Here is a 15247-nt window from a genome sequence, read left to right on the forward strand (position 1 = left end):
ATTTTCAGGGCCCAGCGTGAGGACCCTTGTCAAAAAATCAAGAATTTCAGGACAGTCACAGCAGAGGATGCACACCTGGAGGCCAGCACACGGCTCTGGGATCTTCTGCTCTCCATTCCTATCCTCATCTCTGATGAGGTCAGGAGTCATGTGCAGGATCCGTCCAGTATTTTGGCTTCCCAGTCCTTTGACCTCCTTCACACCAGCAAGATTTTCCTACCCCCTTCATGTGGTTCATACACACAGCCTCTCAGATCTTGACCTCAAAACATGCCACACTCACCCCCAGGACCTGGCTTTCCCTCGTGGGTGCCCTGCCTTCAGAGACCTCCATTCCAACAACTCTACTGTTTTTCCCTCATTCAAAATCTCCACCTTCCTTGTATCCTTTCTTCCATCCTTAGAGGCCATAGCCCTACACTATAATCCCTTCCTTGCAAACACCCTTCACTCTGCTGTGTGAGCCTGGCAAAACACCAACCCTCAAACTTCACTAAGTAATATTTCACTAGTACATTGCACTAGCAGCTGGAGGATGCTGGGCGGACATTGCAGGAGGCTGATCATACTTTCTTGACATTTATGGCCACAGATCCCAAATGGGCCCCCCCGCTCTGTTAGTCAGCGCCACCCAATTCCCTAATAAATTCACTTTCCCACTCTGCAAGATGGCTATTCTTTCCTCAGACCTCCCTAATTGATCCCTCTTGCTAATGCCCTCAAATTGCTCAACCTTCAAAGAGAAAATAATGCCCTCGAGAAGAGCCAGCCAACATGCCAGCAACTAGATGCACACACTTTGCCTTCCCTCCCATTACAAGAGGGGCCTGATTCCAAGGCCAAGGCCCCACCTGATCTCATCAGAACTCACCTTCGCACACATTTGGTTCTTGAATCAGTCCCTTTCTCGCCTTCACCAATTTTTACCTCTTTGAGATTATTGCCTTTGCATAAAACATGCTTTAATATCTCTCCCAGCTTTTAAAATTCTTTTTAAAAAATTCAAGTCATACAACATATGCTCTCTGACTACAATGGAATTATGTTAGAAATCAATAGCAAGATATCTGGGAAAATCCACAAATAGTTGGAAACTAAAAATATATACTTCTAAACACCCTTGGTCAAAGAAGATATCAAAAGGTAAATTACAAAGTATTTTAAACTGATTGAAATTGAAAATACAACCTATCAATGTTTATGGAACGTCACCATCATAGTAAAGGGAAATTAATAGCCCTTACTGTCTACACTAGAAAAGAAGAAAGACCTCAAATCAATGACCTCAGCTTCCATGGTAAGAAACTAGAAAAAGAGCAAATAAAACCCAAAATGAGAAGAAGAAAGGAAAGAAAGATTAGAACAGAAATATAATCAGAAAAAAAATCAGTGAAACCAAAAGCTGCATCCTTGAGAAAAATCAATAAAATTCGTAAGCCTCTAGCCAGACTGATCAGGGGGAAAAAAATGAAAGACACAAATTACCAATATTAGGAATGAGAGAGGTGGCAATCACTACCAATGTTAAAAGGATTGATAAGGGCATGTTATGATCAACTTCATGTCAATAGAGTCAATAACTTAGATGAACTATACAATTTTGAAAAATATGAATGAAGTTCACTCAAGAAGAAATAGAAAACTTGAATAGCCCTATATCTTTAAAATAGAGATACAAATAACCTTTGGGGAGGGGGGAGAAAGAAATATTGGCTGAGCCACAGTAAGGGACCACACACAGCAGGTTCTCACCTTTCTGACCTCACCTGTTGAGTTGATGGAGAAGGTGGAGTCAAGGTGACAGAGGCACAGGAAGCTTTGCAAGCTCTGCTTGGGAAAAGCTGAGTCAGAATGAGATCGCATGTCTTCATAAATCTAAAAGTCCCTAATCAAACACACTTGGATCAAAAACACAGATTACTCTAAAGAAAGGTGGAGAGGGGGGTTCTAATTGCCTGTCACACCTAGACACACGTAGGTAACACAGATTTCACTGGGAGAAAAAAAAAAATATATATATATATATATATATATCCTCGGAGCTAAAATGCAGACACGTCAGCGCCCATAAGAGTTATGGAAGGATTAAATAAAAACACTCCAAAAAGAGGCTTGGCACACAGTAACAGCTTCATAAACATTCCCTCCCACTTGGGGGCGCACTGGGCATCATATAGAGCGACGTATCCTGCCCACGCCTGTAAATCCACTCATAGGACCTTCTTTCTCTAGTTCTCTTGAGTTTCTGTCAAGCAAGAAAAGGTATCTATGTCCTCATAAGCAGTTACAGTGTCTAAATAATTTCATTGCTTCTTAGAGAAAGGCGAACATTTTTATTTTGCAGTGTATGTCGGTCGCATGCCCAAGAAAATTACTCAGCACTTGTTTTTCTTCTTTTGGGGTTCTCCTAAAAGTGTCTTCAATCCAACTGCTGTGAATCTGTAGACCCCGTCGACCCACCACCGTCCGGTTTTGCTTTGGGGGAAGACAACGTTTCCAACCCGCAGACCACCGCTTAGCTCAGAGGTGGGATCAAAAGAGGGCGTACGCAGCGCGGGGAGGGGGCGGCCCCGGGAGTGGGGCGTTACGAAATCTTCGGGAACAGACGGCTCCTCCTTGGAGGGAGGGACAGAGGCCGGAGCCTAGTTCTCTAGAAGTCACAGCGCTGGATCCCAGAACTCAGTTCTGTGTAGCTTCTTTGACTGTGTCCGGGCACCCGCAGCGCGCGCCCCACGTGGCTACAGCACGGTCCGCTGTCCGCTCAAGTGCCCCGTACGCCCCCAACCCGGCCATGTCGTCTTGCAGCCGCGTGGCACTGGTGACCGGGGCCAACAAGGGCATCGGCTTCGCCATCGCGCGCGACCTGTGCCGGCAGTTCTCGGGGGACGTGGTGCTCACGGCGAGGGACACGGCGCGTGGCCGGGCCGCCGTGCAGCAGCTGCAGGCGGAGGGCCTGAGCCCGCGCTTCCACCAGCTGGACATCGACGACCTGCAGAGCATCCGCGCCCTGCGCGACTTCCTGAAAAAGGAGTACGGGGGGCTCAACGTGCTTGTCAACAACGCGGGCATCGCCTTCAAGCGTAGGTGTGGGGCTGGGAGGTCCCTGGAGTGCTCCGGGGGTGCGGGGCAGGGAGCCGCAGGCGCCCCCACCCATCCACTTGAGTGATGGGGAGGGCAGCGCCTGCCCCTCGGTACGCGCTCAGCTTTCGCCTCCCGCGGCGGGTTGTCGCTCTCCGCGGAGTCGCCCGAGCGGTTCGCTTAGAGCAAGGCGGGCGCGGGCGGCGGTCACAGCGCGCCCCGCCCGCTTGCCTGTGCGGGCCTGTGCGCAGCTCGGGGGCCCTCCCGGAACTGTCAGCTGCTGTGGTTTGCAGGAAAACCGGCCTCCTGGGAGGGGACCACGCCCTGCTAAGCTCATCAGCTTTCTGTCTAATGCAAGAAACATTTTCTCTGCGAAGGGTCTCCAAGCTCACTTTGGGCTTTCGCTTTCCTTGAAAGGGCGCATTCATAGATGCCAGGAGGCATCTGCTCGGGACAGGAAATGAATCGCCGAGACCCGATTAGCGCGCACTTGCACATTAGTGGACTCGAGACTTTGTTTAATGGAGAGCTTTGATAGGCTCTGGCAAAGAGGAAGCGAGCCTGGTTCCCTCCCCTAGGGAGCTTATGTTTGTTATCAAACATAAAAGCGTGGTTTTAAGTAGCATCTTCCTTTGAAGGGAAAAGAAAGTCAAGGAGATTACTTACTCTATCACTTGACTGAGTGCTATGTGCCATGGATAAAAAGAAATTAGGGGCCAGCCTGGTGGCGCAGCGGTTAAGTGCGCACGTCCGCTTTGGCGGCCCGGTTGGCTGGTTCGGATCCCGGGTGAGGACCTGGCACCGCTTGGCAAGCCATTTTGTGGTAGGCGTCCCACATATAACGTAGAGGAAGATGGACACGGATATTAGCTCAGGGCCAGTCTTCCTCAGCAAAAAGAGGAGGAGGATTGGCAGCAGTTAGCTCAGGGCTAATCTTCCTCCAAAAAAAAAAAGAAAGAAAGAAAGAAACTTTACCTTCACTTACAACCTAGCGGGAAAAAGAAACCTAAGAGACAGAACGGAGTAGAATGAACGACTGTGGAGCGTTAAGACTTCATCCCTTTAGCGGTAGGCACTGACCATCGCTGTGCACCCACACCTGCAACCCTGCAACGCAGGCTTTCTGCGAGCGCTGGCGAGATGTGGCGGACACACCCGCCTGGAACAGCCCTCAGCCACTGGTTGAGGGATTTGTGAATAAATACCCCGCCTCCTGGACAACACGTCGGGGAACACAGGTGCGCTAGAAGCCCTTGCCCCTCAAAGTGTGTGCGGTGGACCAGCAGCACCCGCAACCCCGGGCATGTGCTGGAATCGCAGAATCTCACGCCTCGCCCCACACCAACTGAATCAGAATCTGCATTTTAACAGAATCCCCAGGTGCCTCCTACGGCCATACGGCTTGAGCAGCAGCGGTCAAAGGCAGCCGTTCTCCGTGTGGCTCACGGACCCATAGCTGCAGCGTCACCTGGGAACTCGTTAGAAAGGCAAATTCTGGAGGCCCACCCAGACCTTCTCAGTCCCAAATTCTGGGGGTAGGGCCCAGAAAGCTGTGTTTTAGCAAGCCCTGCAGGTGATTCAGATACTGTGCTTGAAGTTTGAGAACCAGAGACCTAGTGGTTGCAAAATTCTTGTAAAGTTAGCTTGTTTTTCCTCTAAAAGCATTTAAGATCCACTCTGTCATATGAATTTCAGGGAGAAATGTATGACTTTGTCTGTGTTTCGTTCTCTTTTTAAAAGTTGATGATCTAACGCCCTTTGACATTCAAGCTGAGGTGACACTGAAAACAAACTTTTTTGGGACAAGAAATGTCTGCACCGAATTACTACCCATAATGAAACCTCACGGTAAGTCCAGCCATGTGGACTGTCAGCTTGTCAGCAAGGAGTGAGCCAGGGGGCTGCCCCGCAGGAATCACTCCGGGGTGCTATTTCTCTGTAGGGGGAAAAAATAGATAATTGCATTATTTCCTTAGAGTATCCGTCTCCTCACTTGGACATTTCAGCTTTAGCTTTAAAAGATATTGGGGCCAGCCCAGTGGCATAGTGCTACTTGCCACAACTAGAAGGATCCACAACTAAAATATACAACTATGTACTGGGGGGATTTGGGGAGAAAAGAAGCAGGAAAAAGAAAAAAGAAGATTGGCAACAGTTGTTAGCTCAGGTGCCAATCTTTAAAAAAAAAAAAAAAAAGAAAGAAAGCAAGCCCGCAGGCAGAGTTGCAGGCACTGGTTGAAGGAAGCCTTGAGTCCAGGTGCATGGAGTTGGTGAGTGCCCAGGGCCAAGGGGGTGAAGTTGTTACACGCAAATCTAAATGCATTTTCTTTTGCTCCCTTTTTTACACAAAGAGGACATTAAGTATAATGTTTGCCTCCTTGCTTTCTTCACTTACTATATCTGGGACTCTTTCTGGATCAGGACAAAGAGATTCATTATTCTTTTTTACAGCTGCATAGTATTGCGTTGTAGGAATGTCTTTTATCAAGTGTCAGGAGTCATCTCCCTATGGATTTTAGAATCATAGAATTCGAAAGCTGCAAGCGACTGAAGAAACCTTACATTCCTACACCTTCAGTTTACAGAGGGGGAAACTGAGGCCCAGAAAAGTGAACACAACCAGGTAGAAATAGAGCTGGAAACAATATCCGTGTTTCCTGACTTCACCCTCCAGTCAAATCAGGATCCGTCATCAGTTCTGGGGAAGTAAGGATTACTTGCAGACCAAGCCATTGTGAGAGAGAAAAGGCGCTTTGGGGAGGGTGGGGCTCAGGGATCAACCCAGAGCAGGTGAATCACTGCCTTTAATCCACTTTCTGTAACAGCATTTCCCAAAGTGGGACTCTGATTTACAACACATGGAGAATATTTGTGACTTTTCCATAAACCTCACATTTACCTGGAGGGCAAAGCGCTGAGCATCGTTACCTCTTGATTTGTAGGGAATCGCTTTCTCCCCATAGAAAACTGATCGGAAAGCTATCTTTATTGAGCTCTATAACATCACTTTAAATAAAGTTACCCGTCTCGCTTATTCGTGCAAGATTCTGAGTAAATAGGTTAATCAACTGTTAAGCCACTGGAGGGAGCTACTTACCCAGCCTTGCTAGAATGGGGGTGGCTGTGTCTGGATGCATGAGGCCACCTGGACCTCAGCAGAGGTGGGGGGTGGTGTGGGTGCAGCCCTTCTCAGGGCTGGTTGGACCCATCTGGCTGTTAAGATTGTGTCCCCTTGGCCTCTCTCACAGAGGTGTGCCCTCAGACCAAAGGGGACACATCTTCCTCTTAGGTTTTTTATTTCTACCAAAGGCACAGAGTAGCTCCTGTCATTTGTTTTTCTCTTCTTTCTTCCTTTCCCTTTTAAATTTAATTCCTTGTAGCTGCCAAGGGACTGAGAACAGAGCTGTTTAGAAAGTAATGAAGAACACAACATCACCGGTGCCCACATTCAAGGACAGAGTGAGGGTGTCTCCATTCCTGGCCAAAATATTGAAGTGACTGTAATCATGAGAAAATTAGGCCAATCCAAGTTGAAGGAAATGCTACAAATTAATGGCCTAGATTCTTCAAAAGTTCACCGTCAACTAAAGTGTTTAGAAGGAAAGTTTATGAAGTCTGTCTACAACTTAGAAAAAAAAGCAAATGTGGCAAAATGTTAACAATTGGTGGGCTTAGGTAAGGGGTGTGGGGGTGTTGAACTATTCTTGCAACTTCTCTGTAGGTTTCAAATTTTTCAAAGTTAAAAGTTGAGAAAGAACTACGTATTACTAGAGAGAGAGAAGGAAGGAAAGAGACAGAGAGTCTTAGGTACATAGGGGATAAGTGAGTGCTCGTGTTGAAGGACAGTGTCTCTCATACCAGGTTGGACCCACAAGGATATCCAGTAGAATGTGAAACCCCACTCCCCACCCCCAAATGTGTACCAGTGGTGAATACCTCTCAGAAAATGAAATAAAATCTAGTTATCCTATTGGATGCAGAGGATGTGGATTCCAAATAGTATGGAAGAAGTGTCCCCCAAAATTGGTGTTTTCTTTTGTTTTGTCTTGCTGAGGAAGATTCTCCCTGAGCTAATTTCTATTGCCAATCTTCCTCTTTTTTTCCTTGAGGAAGATTAGCCCTAAGCTAACATCTGCACCAATCTTCCTCCATTTTGTATGTGGGTCACCACCATAGCATGGCTGATGAGTGGTACAGGACCATGCCAGGGATCCAAACCTGAAAACCCAGGCCGCCAAAGTGGAGCATGCCAAACTTAACCCTTACGCCACAGGGCTAGCCCCCCAAAATTGGTGTTTTTTGACAGTGGATGAAATTCACACGTTTCCTGGCTTTTGGACTGCCACCAAATTTCCAATGCTTCAAATTGTTTTCTAGTTTTTGGCATGCATATTTGTTTTTATGGACAGAATTGTCACTTTAGTAGCCGTGAGTTATTATTAATAGGAATATTAACTCATATGAATTATATTTAATGAACATTAATATATCGTTATTAACTATGGGCTAAAAATGTAATGAAAATGAAAACTTGGATGGAGAATCAACCCACTCCAAGTGTGAAAGTATCCATCGTTTAGGATAGACAAGGGCAACCCCAAGGCATTGCTTGACCCTGATTTTGGCACTGGGGCATAAAGAGTTGGCTGCCCCGGCCCTAGGAAATTGTGCAAAGCAAGAGAGAGCTTTAATCTCAGGGTGAGGGAGCTGTGCCTAGAAGAGCAGGTTCACAGGCACCTGGGGTGGGTGTGTGGAGAGTGTCCTGTAAAACTCCCTGGGATCCTTCTACAGACCCACCTCCTGCTCAACTAATGGAGAATCACTGCTCTTTAACCCCCGTTACTGATGGAAGTGTATTCTTCCCTTTCAGAGAACAGGAGACCACCAAAAAATGTCAAAACCCACTGGTGCCTTCTAGAGTCATTGTTTTTTTTCCTGCTTTTTCTCCCCAAGTCCTCCCAGTACATAGTTGTATATTGTAGTTGTGGGTCCTTCTGGTTGTGGCATGTGGGACACGGCCTCAGCATGGCCTGATGAGCGGTGTCATGTCCACGCCCAGGATCGGAACCAGCGAAACCCCAGGCCGCCAAAGCAGAGCACGTGAACTTAACTACTCAGCCACAGGGCCGGCCCCCTAGAGTCATTTATTATGCCTTTTTTTTTTTTTTTTCTTATCACCAATTCAACCTGCACCGTGACTCAATCATGTGTTTGGTATATAGTCAACCAATAATTGTTTATTTGTGACATGCTTCTGGATTTTTTATTATTCTGTTTCAGGCAGAGTGGTGAATATCAGTAGTTTACAGGGTTCAAAAGCTCTTGAAAACTGCAGCGAAGATCTGCAGGAGAAGTTCCGATGCGAGACTCTCACAGAGGAGGACCTGGTGGATCTCATGAAAAAGTTTGTGGAGGATACAAAAAATGAAGTGCATGAGAGGGAAGGCTGGCCCAACTCCGCTTACGGGGTGTCCAAGTTGGGGGTCACGGTCTTATCGAGAATCCTGGCCCAGCATCTGGATGAGAAAAGAAAGGCTGACATGATTCTGCTTAACGCATGCTGCCCTGGGTTGGTGAAGACGGACATGGCAGGGGCTCATGGTTCCAGGACCGTGGAAGAGGGGGCCGAGACCCCTGTCTACCTGGCCCTCCTGCCTCCAGATGCTACTGAGCCTCATGGCCAGCTAGTCCATGACAAAGTCATCCAAAACTGGTGAATGTCTGCTTTGGAGCTTAAGGTTTAATAAATGTTTGTGGAATGAATGAATGAACTCTGACGTTGTAGTCCGACTCTATTTCTGTCCTTACAGAGAGTCAGTTAGGATCTCCCTGTGAGAAAGTGTCTTGTTCTGGAATCCAGCCAAGCGATTTTGCTATGCCCAAACTCTTTAGCCTAAGAGAAAGAGGAACGCAGTCCACTGGTTCTCAAATGTTAGAAGACATCAAAATCACCGGGAGGGCCTTTTAAACCAGTGCCCAGAGTTGAGGCCCAATAATGTGCATTTCTAAGAAGTTCCCAGGTGCTGCGATGGCACTTTGAGAACTGCTGGTCTAGTGAGAGGACTCAGGGCTGTGGAGGGGGTGTCAGCCATTTTCCAGCTGTCCCTTGCTGTTTCTAGCTTGTTGAGTCTGTAAGGATGATGATTTATCCTGTTTCCTTGGCTCTGTCATCCTGCTTTGTATCTCATTTTGTTTTATTATATCTGAGTACGTTTTAGTTGATTCTTATATTTATGAAGTAGTATAGCTTGAAGGACTCGGGAGGAATGTCCTTTCTTCATTGGGATATGATTTCTTCCCTAATGGGTTTTTCATCTGGGTTTTACATTCTGTGTTCTTCCCAGAATGTTTACAAGGTTGCCCTGCCACTTCTTTTATCTTGTTCAGGCATTGTGTCAACTTAAAAAGCAAATTTTCCTGTTATTTTATCTCAAAATGAGCTTATTGGAGAATAGCCAAAAGAATTGCAGTTTGGGGTGTGCTATGGTGGACCACAGGCAAATCTGGAAAAGAAAAGAGGGGAGTAGGGAGGGGTTGTTCTAAAGGAAAATCCATTGGGAGAAAGTAACAGTTCAGGGCAACAATGGCTTCTCATTGGCTGGGCTGTTGCTGGGTGGGAAGAGAAATCTTCATTCAGTAGTAAAGTAAGTAGTTATACTTGCTGTCCAAGATACAGGCATCCTCTCTTCCCATTTGGTGTAACTGATGATGTGTGATAGAGCCTTAGGGTTCCCCTACAGGCCTTCCCAACTCCAACTTAGTTAAGATTTCTTTAATTTCCACAATAGACAACTTTGTCCAGACCATCTCTTTGCTCAGACATATGCAGATATCTTCTCCTTAACCTGTTCTCGCTTCCCTCTCAGCTACAGCCTAGGGTGATTCTGCAGATGCCTCCCTGAGCCCCTTTTATATATAGTCTCTCTGACAACAGGTGACTCCACGTTCACTGCTTTCAAATCGGATTGGTTTTGCAACCAGTCTCCTGGGTTCCTATTACACCCTGTAGAAAGCAGACTTGGAGACCAAAGGATCTTATAAAAGAGAAGAAATATACTTGCAAAGAAAGTTTGCAAGGGAGTCAAGACTGAGGAAGGAATGGCTACCAGACCACAACAAAAATACAACAGGCACACAACAAACAAAATACAAAGAAAAGAAAGCACAAATTTACCAAGTTTATGATGGGCTGTGCACAGAGGAAAACAGCAATGTTGTTGCTGTTTCATTATGACCATGAAGTTCCCATCATATCTCCTGACAGCAGCATTGCAGAAATAAGGGATAATGCTGTTTTCCACTCTGAAATCAGTAAAGTATGGAAATCCTCAAGGTTTCATTTATTTGGGGGACCAGGACTACACAGGTGACCCTGTTATTTCTCATCTATCGCAGGGTGCAAGGTTATTCTTCTTGACTCTACAACTTACAATGGCAGCATGTCAGTTTAGCTCTCTCAACCGTCACCTCAATTTTTCATCCATTTTGGGTAGAAGGAAGTCTGAAATCCACCCAGATTGCATTTCACTTCCTTTGGTCATCGCTGTGTTGCCTGATTAAATCCAGCATGCTCTCACATTCATCTCAGACAAAAACTCTTAAAACTTTTTAATGACTTCTTGTCTGGCTCTAAAAACACTTTGGCTTTTGAGAAGTTTCCTGAATACCTTTCACACCGGCTCCCTCTGCAGCCAGCCTCCAGAGTCCTGCCAATGATGGGCAATTGCATAGGGACCATGGAGCTCTTTCGGGCTCTGTGTGATGGAGTCACAGACAGGAAATGCATGAGTAAACAGGCCAATCCCTTTTATTTCTTCTTCCTTTTTTGTCTCTAGCCAAATCCCACCTTGAGATTTTTGAATCAGCCTGTGGCCCTTGGAAGACCCTTAACTGTGAACTGCTGATCAGACCAGCATTTCTCATTTTTATGGAAAGGTCATCAGGAGCCCTTATTAGATGCTCTGCCCAGAACCCTCTTCCTAAGAATTATCTCCTGGCCCCCTCTCGCTTGCTTCTTCCTTGTGTTTGCAGCTGCAGCAGCCACAAAGTGACTTTGCCTTGCTAGCCTCTGTTGACTGCTCCAGCTGCAGGCCCTTCCTCTAAAGGGCAGAACCAGCTGGACTGGATCAGAGAAAGCTCAGAGCCTTTACTGTGAGTGGCCCCACCCTACCCAATGTGGTCCAAGGAGCAGAGAGAGCCAGGCATACCCAGAGGAGGAGGCCACCGACTCTCAAGAAAAGAAGTTACAGAGTGGCCTGAAGAGAGACAGCCCCCTCCCTGCGGTAGCATCCCTTCCCTGGCCTCACACTGTTCCTGAGATCCTGGGTTCTGAGAGATGTTCCAAAATACCCTTGTATCCTTAAAATGAAATAAATTTCCCTTTTCCTTAAGCTAGCTTGAATTGGGTTGTTGTTGCTTGCAACCAAAAGGAGTCTAACTAATAGAAGTGCATGAAAATATTTCAAAGTATGCTGTAGTGAAAAAAAGTAATTAGGCTTGGAATCAGAAAGAAAAAAATCACAAACTGCAAACCCATGGTATACTAGGCCAGATGTCACGCTTAATGCTTTCCCAACATTGTTTTGCATAATTCTCACAACAGTCCTTTGAAGGAAGCATTCATGTCATTTTTTTAAATGAGGAAATAATAGTTTGGAGAGATTAATTTGCCCAAGATCACACAGCTATAAGCCAAGAGCCAGGATGGTATCCAGGACTGTCTGACCACAAAGTTCCTTGGCTTTTCTTGGCACCTAGCACTCAGCATGTCCAGCTTCACTATTACAAGTCTAGAGACCATAGGCAACTCCCTTGATGTAAAAATTAAGGGGTATGGTACATTGAATCTATATGATGTGTAAGCCATATAGTTATTAGATCCCCAAAATAGGCTCTGTGTGAACTTTTCCATAAGGTAGATAAATGAAACATGGCTTAAACTCAGCATATTTTAAATGGATTATCCCACGTATGTTTTTTAGGCACCAGATGGATCCAGTGGTGCCATCCACATCCAGCTTCCCTGTGATAGAATTTTCCAGGTTGAGGCACGAGTGGTAAACCCGCATACAGTATCAGCTTTAGACATGGCTCTTGGACTCCTGCCTCACCTACTGAACTGCAACAAAGATTCTGACAGACCAAGAACCTGGACAGTGATGTGGGTGTGGAGATGAAACAGGTGATAATGACGATCCTGACAAAGGGTTACTTGTTACTCCAAGTCAAGCACAACTAGGCACAGAATCAAATATAGAACTACACAGGACTTCTATCTACATGGGTGGAGCAGAATCTACGTTACAGAAGAGACATGCTCGGAGGTCACCAATATCTGGATACGGAAACTCAGGATGAGTTTACCTGGTCAATCTCTCTAAGAGGTGGGCCAGTCCGAGCAAGAGACTGTAGGTACCTCTGATTTATAATACCTGCTTTATTATCAGAAGGGGTGAGGATTAATGTTCTGATTTAAATTAAATCTGAAATGTCCTGATTCATTTGAGTATTATTATGCAAGGAATCTGCTCTATTTACATGTCTTAAATAGATGAACATAACTAAGTAGACTTTTAAGTGTGACAAGATAACCCAAGAAAACAGATTTCTCATAGGAATGAACTTCCAAATCTTAATGCGGTACATTTACTGTCAACGCTGATTATAAATGGAGTTGGTCTTTTAAGGTTTACAGTATTTGAATTTCTTAAAGTTAATTTAAATTCACCTCCCACACACCTGGAGTTCTTTAGAGATAGGTGACATAAATACAAGGCACATATATTATTTTATATAAATGTATCGGGACAAAGTTGTACATGGTGGTTTTGACACAAATAGACTGATTCTCCCTCTTTTTCAATGATGAATATAACCAGTTCTTTCATCTCTATTAGTTCTATGCAATGTGGAGTGTGGCTAGGGTTTGAAGAACCTAAAAATAAAAATCTCACCTGTTTGTCAACTCTATTTTTGTAAAAACAGAGTTTATCAATCTTCACTAGGAAATCAATTTTCATGAAATTTTTTTCTTCCTAAATGCTCAATCCTTTAGTTTTCCTCTGCTTCTACTTTAACACTATTCCTAAAAGTGACTATTAGAGGACTTACATCTGCGGCATTTGGTATATGCCAAAGAGATGGAATCAGAATCAGAAGCCTGGCTAAGCCAGAGGTCCAGCATCCCAAACTACTAAAATACTCTTGGTGACTTGAGGGAGGTGATAGGTCCCCTTGGGAATCTGATACAAACTCTATACCCTTTCTCCAGAAACATACATATACACAAAATGTTCTGTACATTTCAAAGTATTCATGGACCTTCTACTCCCACACCCCCCCCCCCAAACTCTTTCATGGCTGCCTAGCCTTCAGGAGCCCCAGAATGGATCTGAAAATTTCTGAGACTGTCAGGGGTTAAACGGGTAGAAGCCTCTACAGAAATTACAACCTCAGTCAACAGGTGGTTCTGCTTTGGTTGGCTACGAACCCCAGCTGGTGCAATCAGGATGCTCAGGCGAACTCCGCCTGACACCCAACCTTCAAGGTGCGTCTCGCCCTGCAGCTGTCAGGCCAGGTAGAGTGGGTCTGAACTGTCCAGGTCCGAAGGCTCGTAAGGATGACAAGAAGGAGTTTATCTGGAAATATTAACGCTCTTTACAGTTGACTTGAGGTCTCCTTTGTGAGCCAAAACCCACATAACGAAAGTCACTCCAGAATTAACTCCCTCACCTCCTCTGACTCCAAGGGTCGGAAAGGTGCGGCCCATGGGGGCGAGGGCATCTTAACCAGCCGCCCAAGCGTGTACGGAAGGGTTCATTCTGCCTCCACCCCAAGGGTTTGGATGTGGCCCCGATGGAAAGGATGGGGTGAGCCAGGTGCCACGGGTCCCACTGTTCTCCCTGTCTGTAACTCCAAGGCCCCTCCTTGGGCTGATTCACTCACTGATGTCCCCTTCCGTTTGGGCGTGTCGGGGGAACCCCAGGTGAGCGGCGGAGCAACTGCGCCTACCTGTGGGAGGCCTTCCCAGGAGCAGCCCCGCAGCGAGGGCGGGAGCTAGTTTTTGCAGTTGAGAGCGACGCCCACGGCGGGGAAGCTGTGGAAGACTGGGGGGTGCGAGTCCCGGGCTCTGGAGCCGACGCCCAGGACCCGCCTGCCGCCCCCCAAGTCAACGGCCCGCCTCGCAGCCCCGCCCCCCTCCCATGGATCCTCCCTTAGCTCCGCCCCACACCGATGTCCTCCATTGGCCTCCCAGCCCCGCCCCGCCAAGGACCCGCCCTCAGACCCGCCCCACGTACGAGGGCTCGCCTTGGCCCCGCCCCTCGCGCTGAGGGCCACCTCCCAGCCCCGCCCCGTCCCGCCCTCTGAGGACCCTCCCTCGGCCCCGCCGCACGTACCGAGGGTTCTCCCTTGGCCCCGCCCCTCGCGCCGAGGGCTCGCTCCCAGCCTCACCCGGCCCGCGGACGACTTCTATCCTTGCCCCCGCCCTTACCCGCCCAGGTCCCGCTTTCCCGCCCTGTCCCCATAGGTCTCGCCCTCGGCACCGCCTTACGCGCCGAGGGCCCAGCTTGCCCCACCCCCGCGCGCCGAGGACCCGCCCTTGTCCCCGCCCCCTCGCGCCAAGGGCCCGCATTCGGCCCCGCCCCACGTACAGAGGGCTCTCCCTCGGCCCCGCCCCTGGCGCCGAGGGCCCGCCTCCCAGTCCCGCCCCGCCTCCCGAAGACCCACTCTCGGCCACGCCCCTCGCCAAGGCCCCTCCCTGGGTCCCGCCCCGCGCGCCGAGGGTCCGCCTCCCGGCCCCGCCCTGCCCCCTGGAGCCGTGGCCGCTCGGCCTCCGGCGCGGCGCTTCCTCCACGGTCCCCTCCCGGCCGCGCCTCCGCAGCCGCTGGCTGTACCTGCCGCAGCGCGGCTGGCTTCTCCGCAGCGCACGCGGGCGCGCCTGCCGAGAAGGGCTGCTGCCGCCGCCGCCGGTAAGTCCTGCCCGCACCCTCGGCCGCCGGGCGAAGCCGGGGCGTCGCCTCCCGCGAGCGGCGAGGCAGCATGGGCGCTCTCCCCCGGGTGCGAGGGCTCGGGTGGTGTCGGGGTGCAGGTGGCCCCTTGGAACGCGGCGGGCCCGCGGCGCGCACTGCTGCAGTGCGGGGGCGGCCCCAGCGAGGCCGCGCGTGGGCGT

General features: G+C 48.3%; 3 protein-coding genes across 14 annotated transcripts in view; 2 read left to right on the forward strand and 1 right to left on the reverse strand.

The window, feature by feature from the left end:
- Window positions 1-14250, reverse strand: part of SETD4 (SET domain containing 4) — a 162766-nt gene extending 148516 nt beyond the window's left edge. For all 4 annotated transcript variants that reach the window (XM_070488832.1, XM_044751110.2, XM_070488833.1 and 1 more), the window contains exon 1: window positions 14089-14250. The gene's annotated coding sequence lies outside the window, so the exon portion shown is untranslated. The remainder of the gene's footprint in view (window positions 1-14088) is intronic.
- Window positions 2353-8855, forward strand: CBR3 (carbonyl reductase 3). 2 transcript variants are annotated; one of them, XM_014841603.3, is made up of 3 exons: window positions 2353-3080; window positions 4819-4926; window positions 8359-8855. In XM_014841603.3, the coding sequence occupies exons 1-3, from the start codon at window positions 2792-2794 to the stop codon at window positions 8793-8795; spliced, it is 834 nt and encodes a 277-aa protein (XP_014697089.1). In that variant the 5' UTR covers window positions 2353-2791; the 3' UTR covers window positions 8796-8855. The 2 variants fall into 2 exon arrangements, with proteins under 2 accessions (XP_014697089.1, XP_014697090.1); XM_014841604.3 differs by lacking the exon at window positions 4819-4926 and having other exon boundaries at window positions 2585-3080.
- A 634-nt stretch (window positions 14251-14884) lies between the features above and the next one.
- DOP1B (DOP1 leucine zipper like protein B) overlaps window positions 14885-15247 on the forward strand; it is a 98144-nt gene continuing 97781 nt past the window's right edge. For all 8 annotated transcript variants that reach the window (XR_011495402.1, XR_001398171.3, XR_011495404.1 and 5 more), the window contains exon 1: window positions 14885-15047. The gene's annotated coding sequence lies outside the window, so the exon portion shown is untranslated. The remainder of the gene's footprint in view (window positions 15048-15247) is intronic.

The sequence above is a fragment of the Equus asinus genome, chromosome 18, assembly GCF_041296235.1.
Source record: "Equus asinus isolate D_3611 breed Donkey chromosome 18, EquAss-T2T_v2, whole genome shotgun sequence".
Classification (NCBI taxonomy): domain Eukaryota; kingdom Metazoa; phylum Chordata; class Mammalia; order Perissodactyla; family Equidae; genus Equus; species Equus asinus.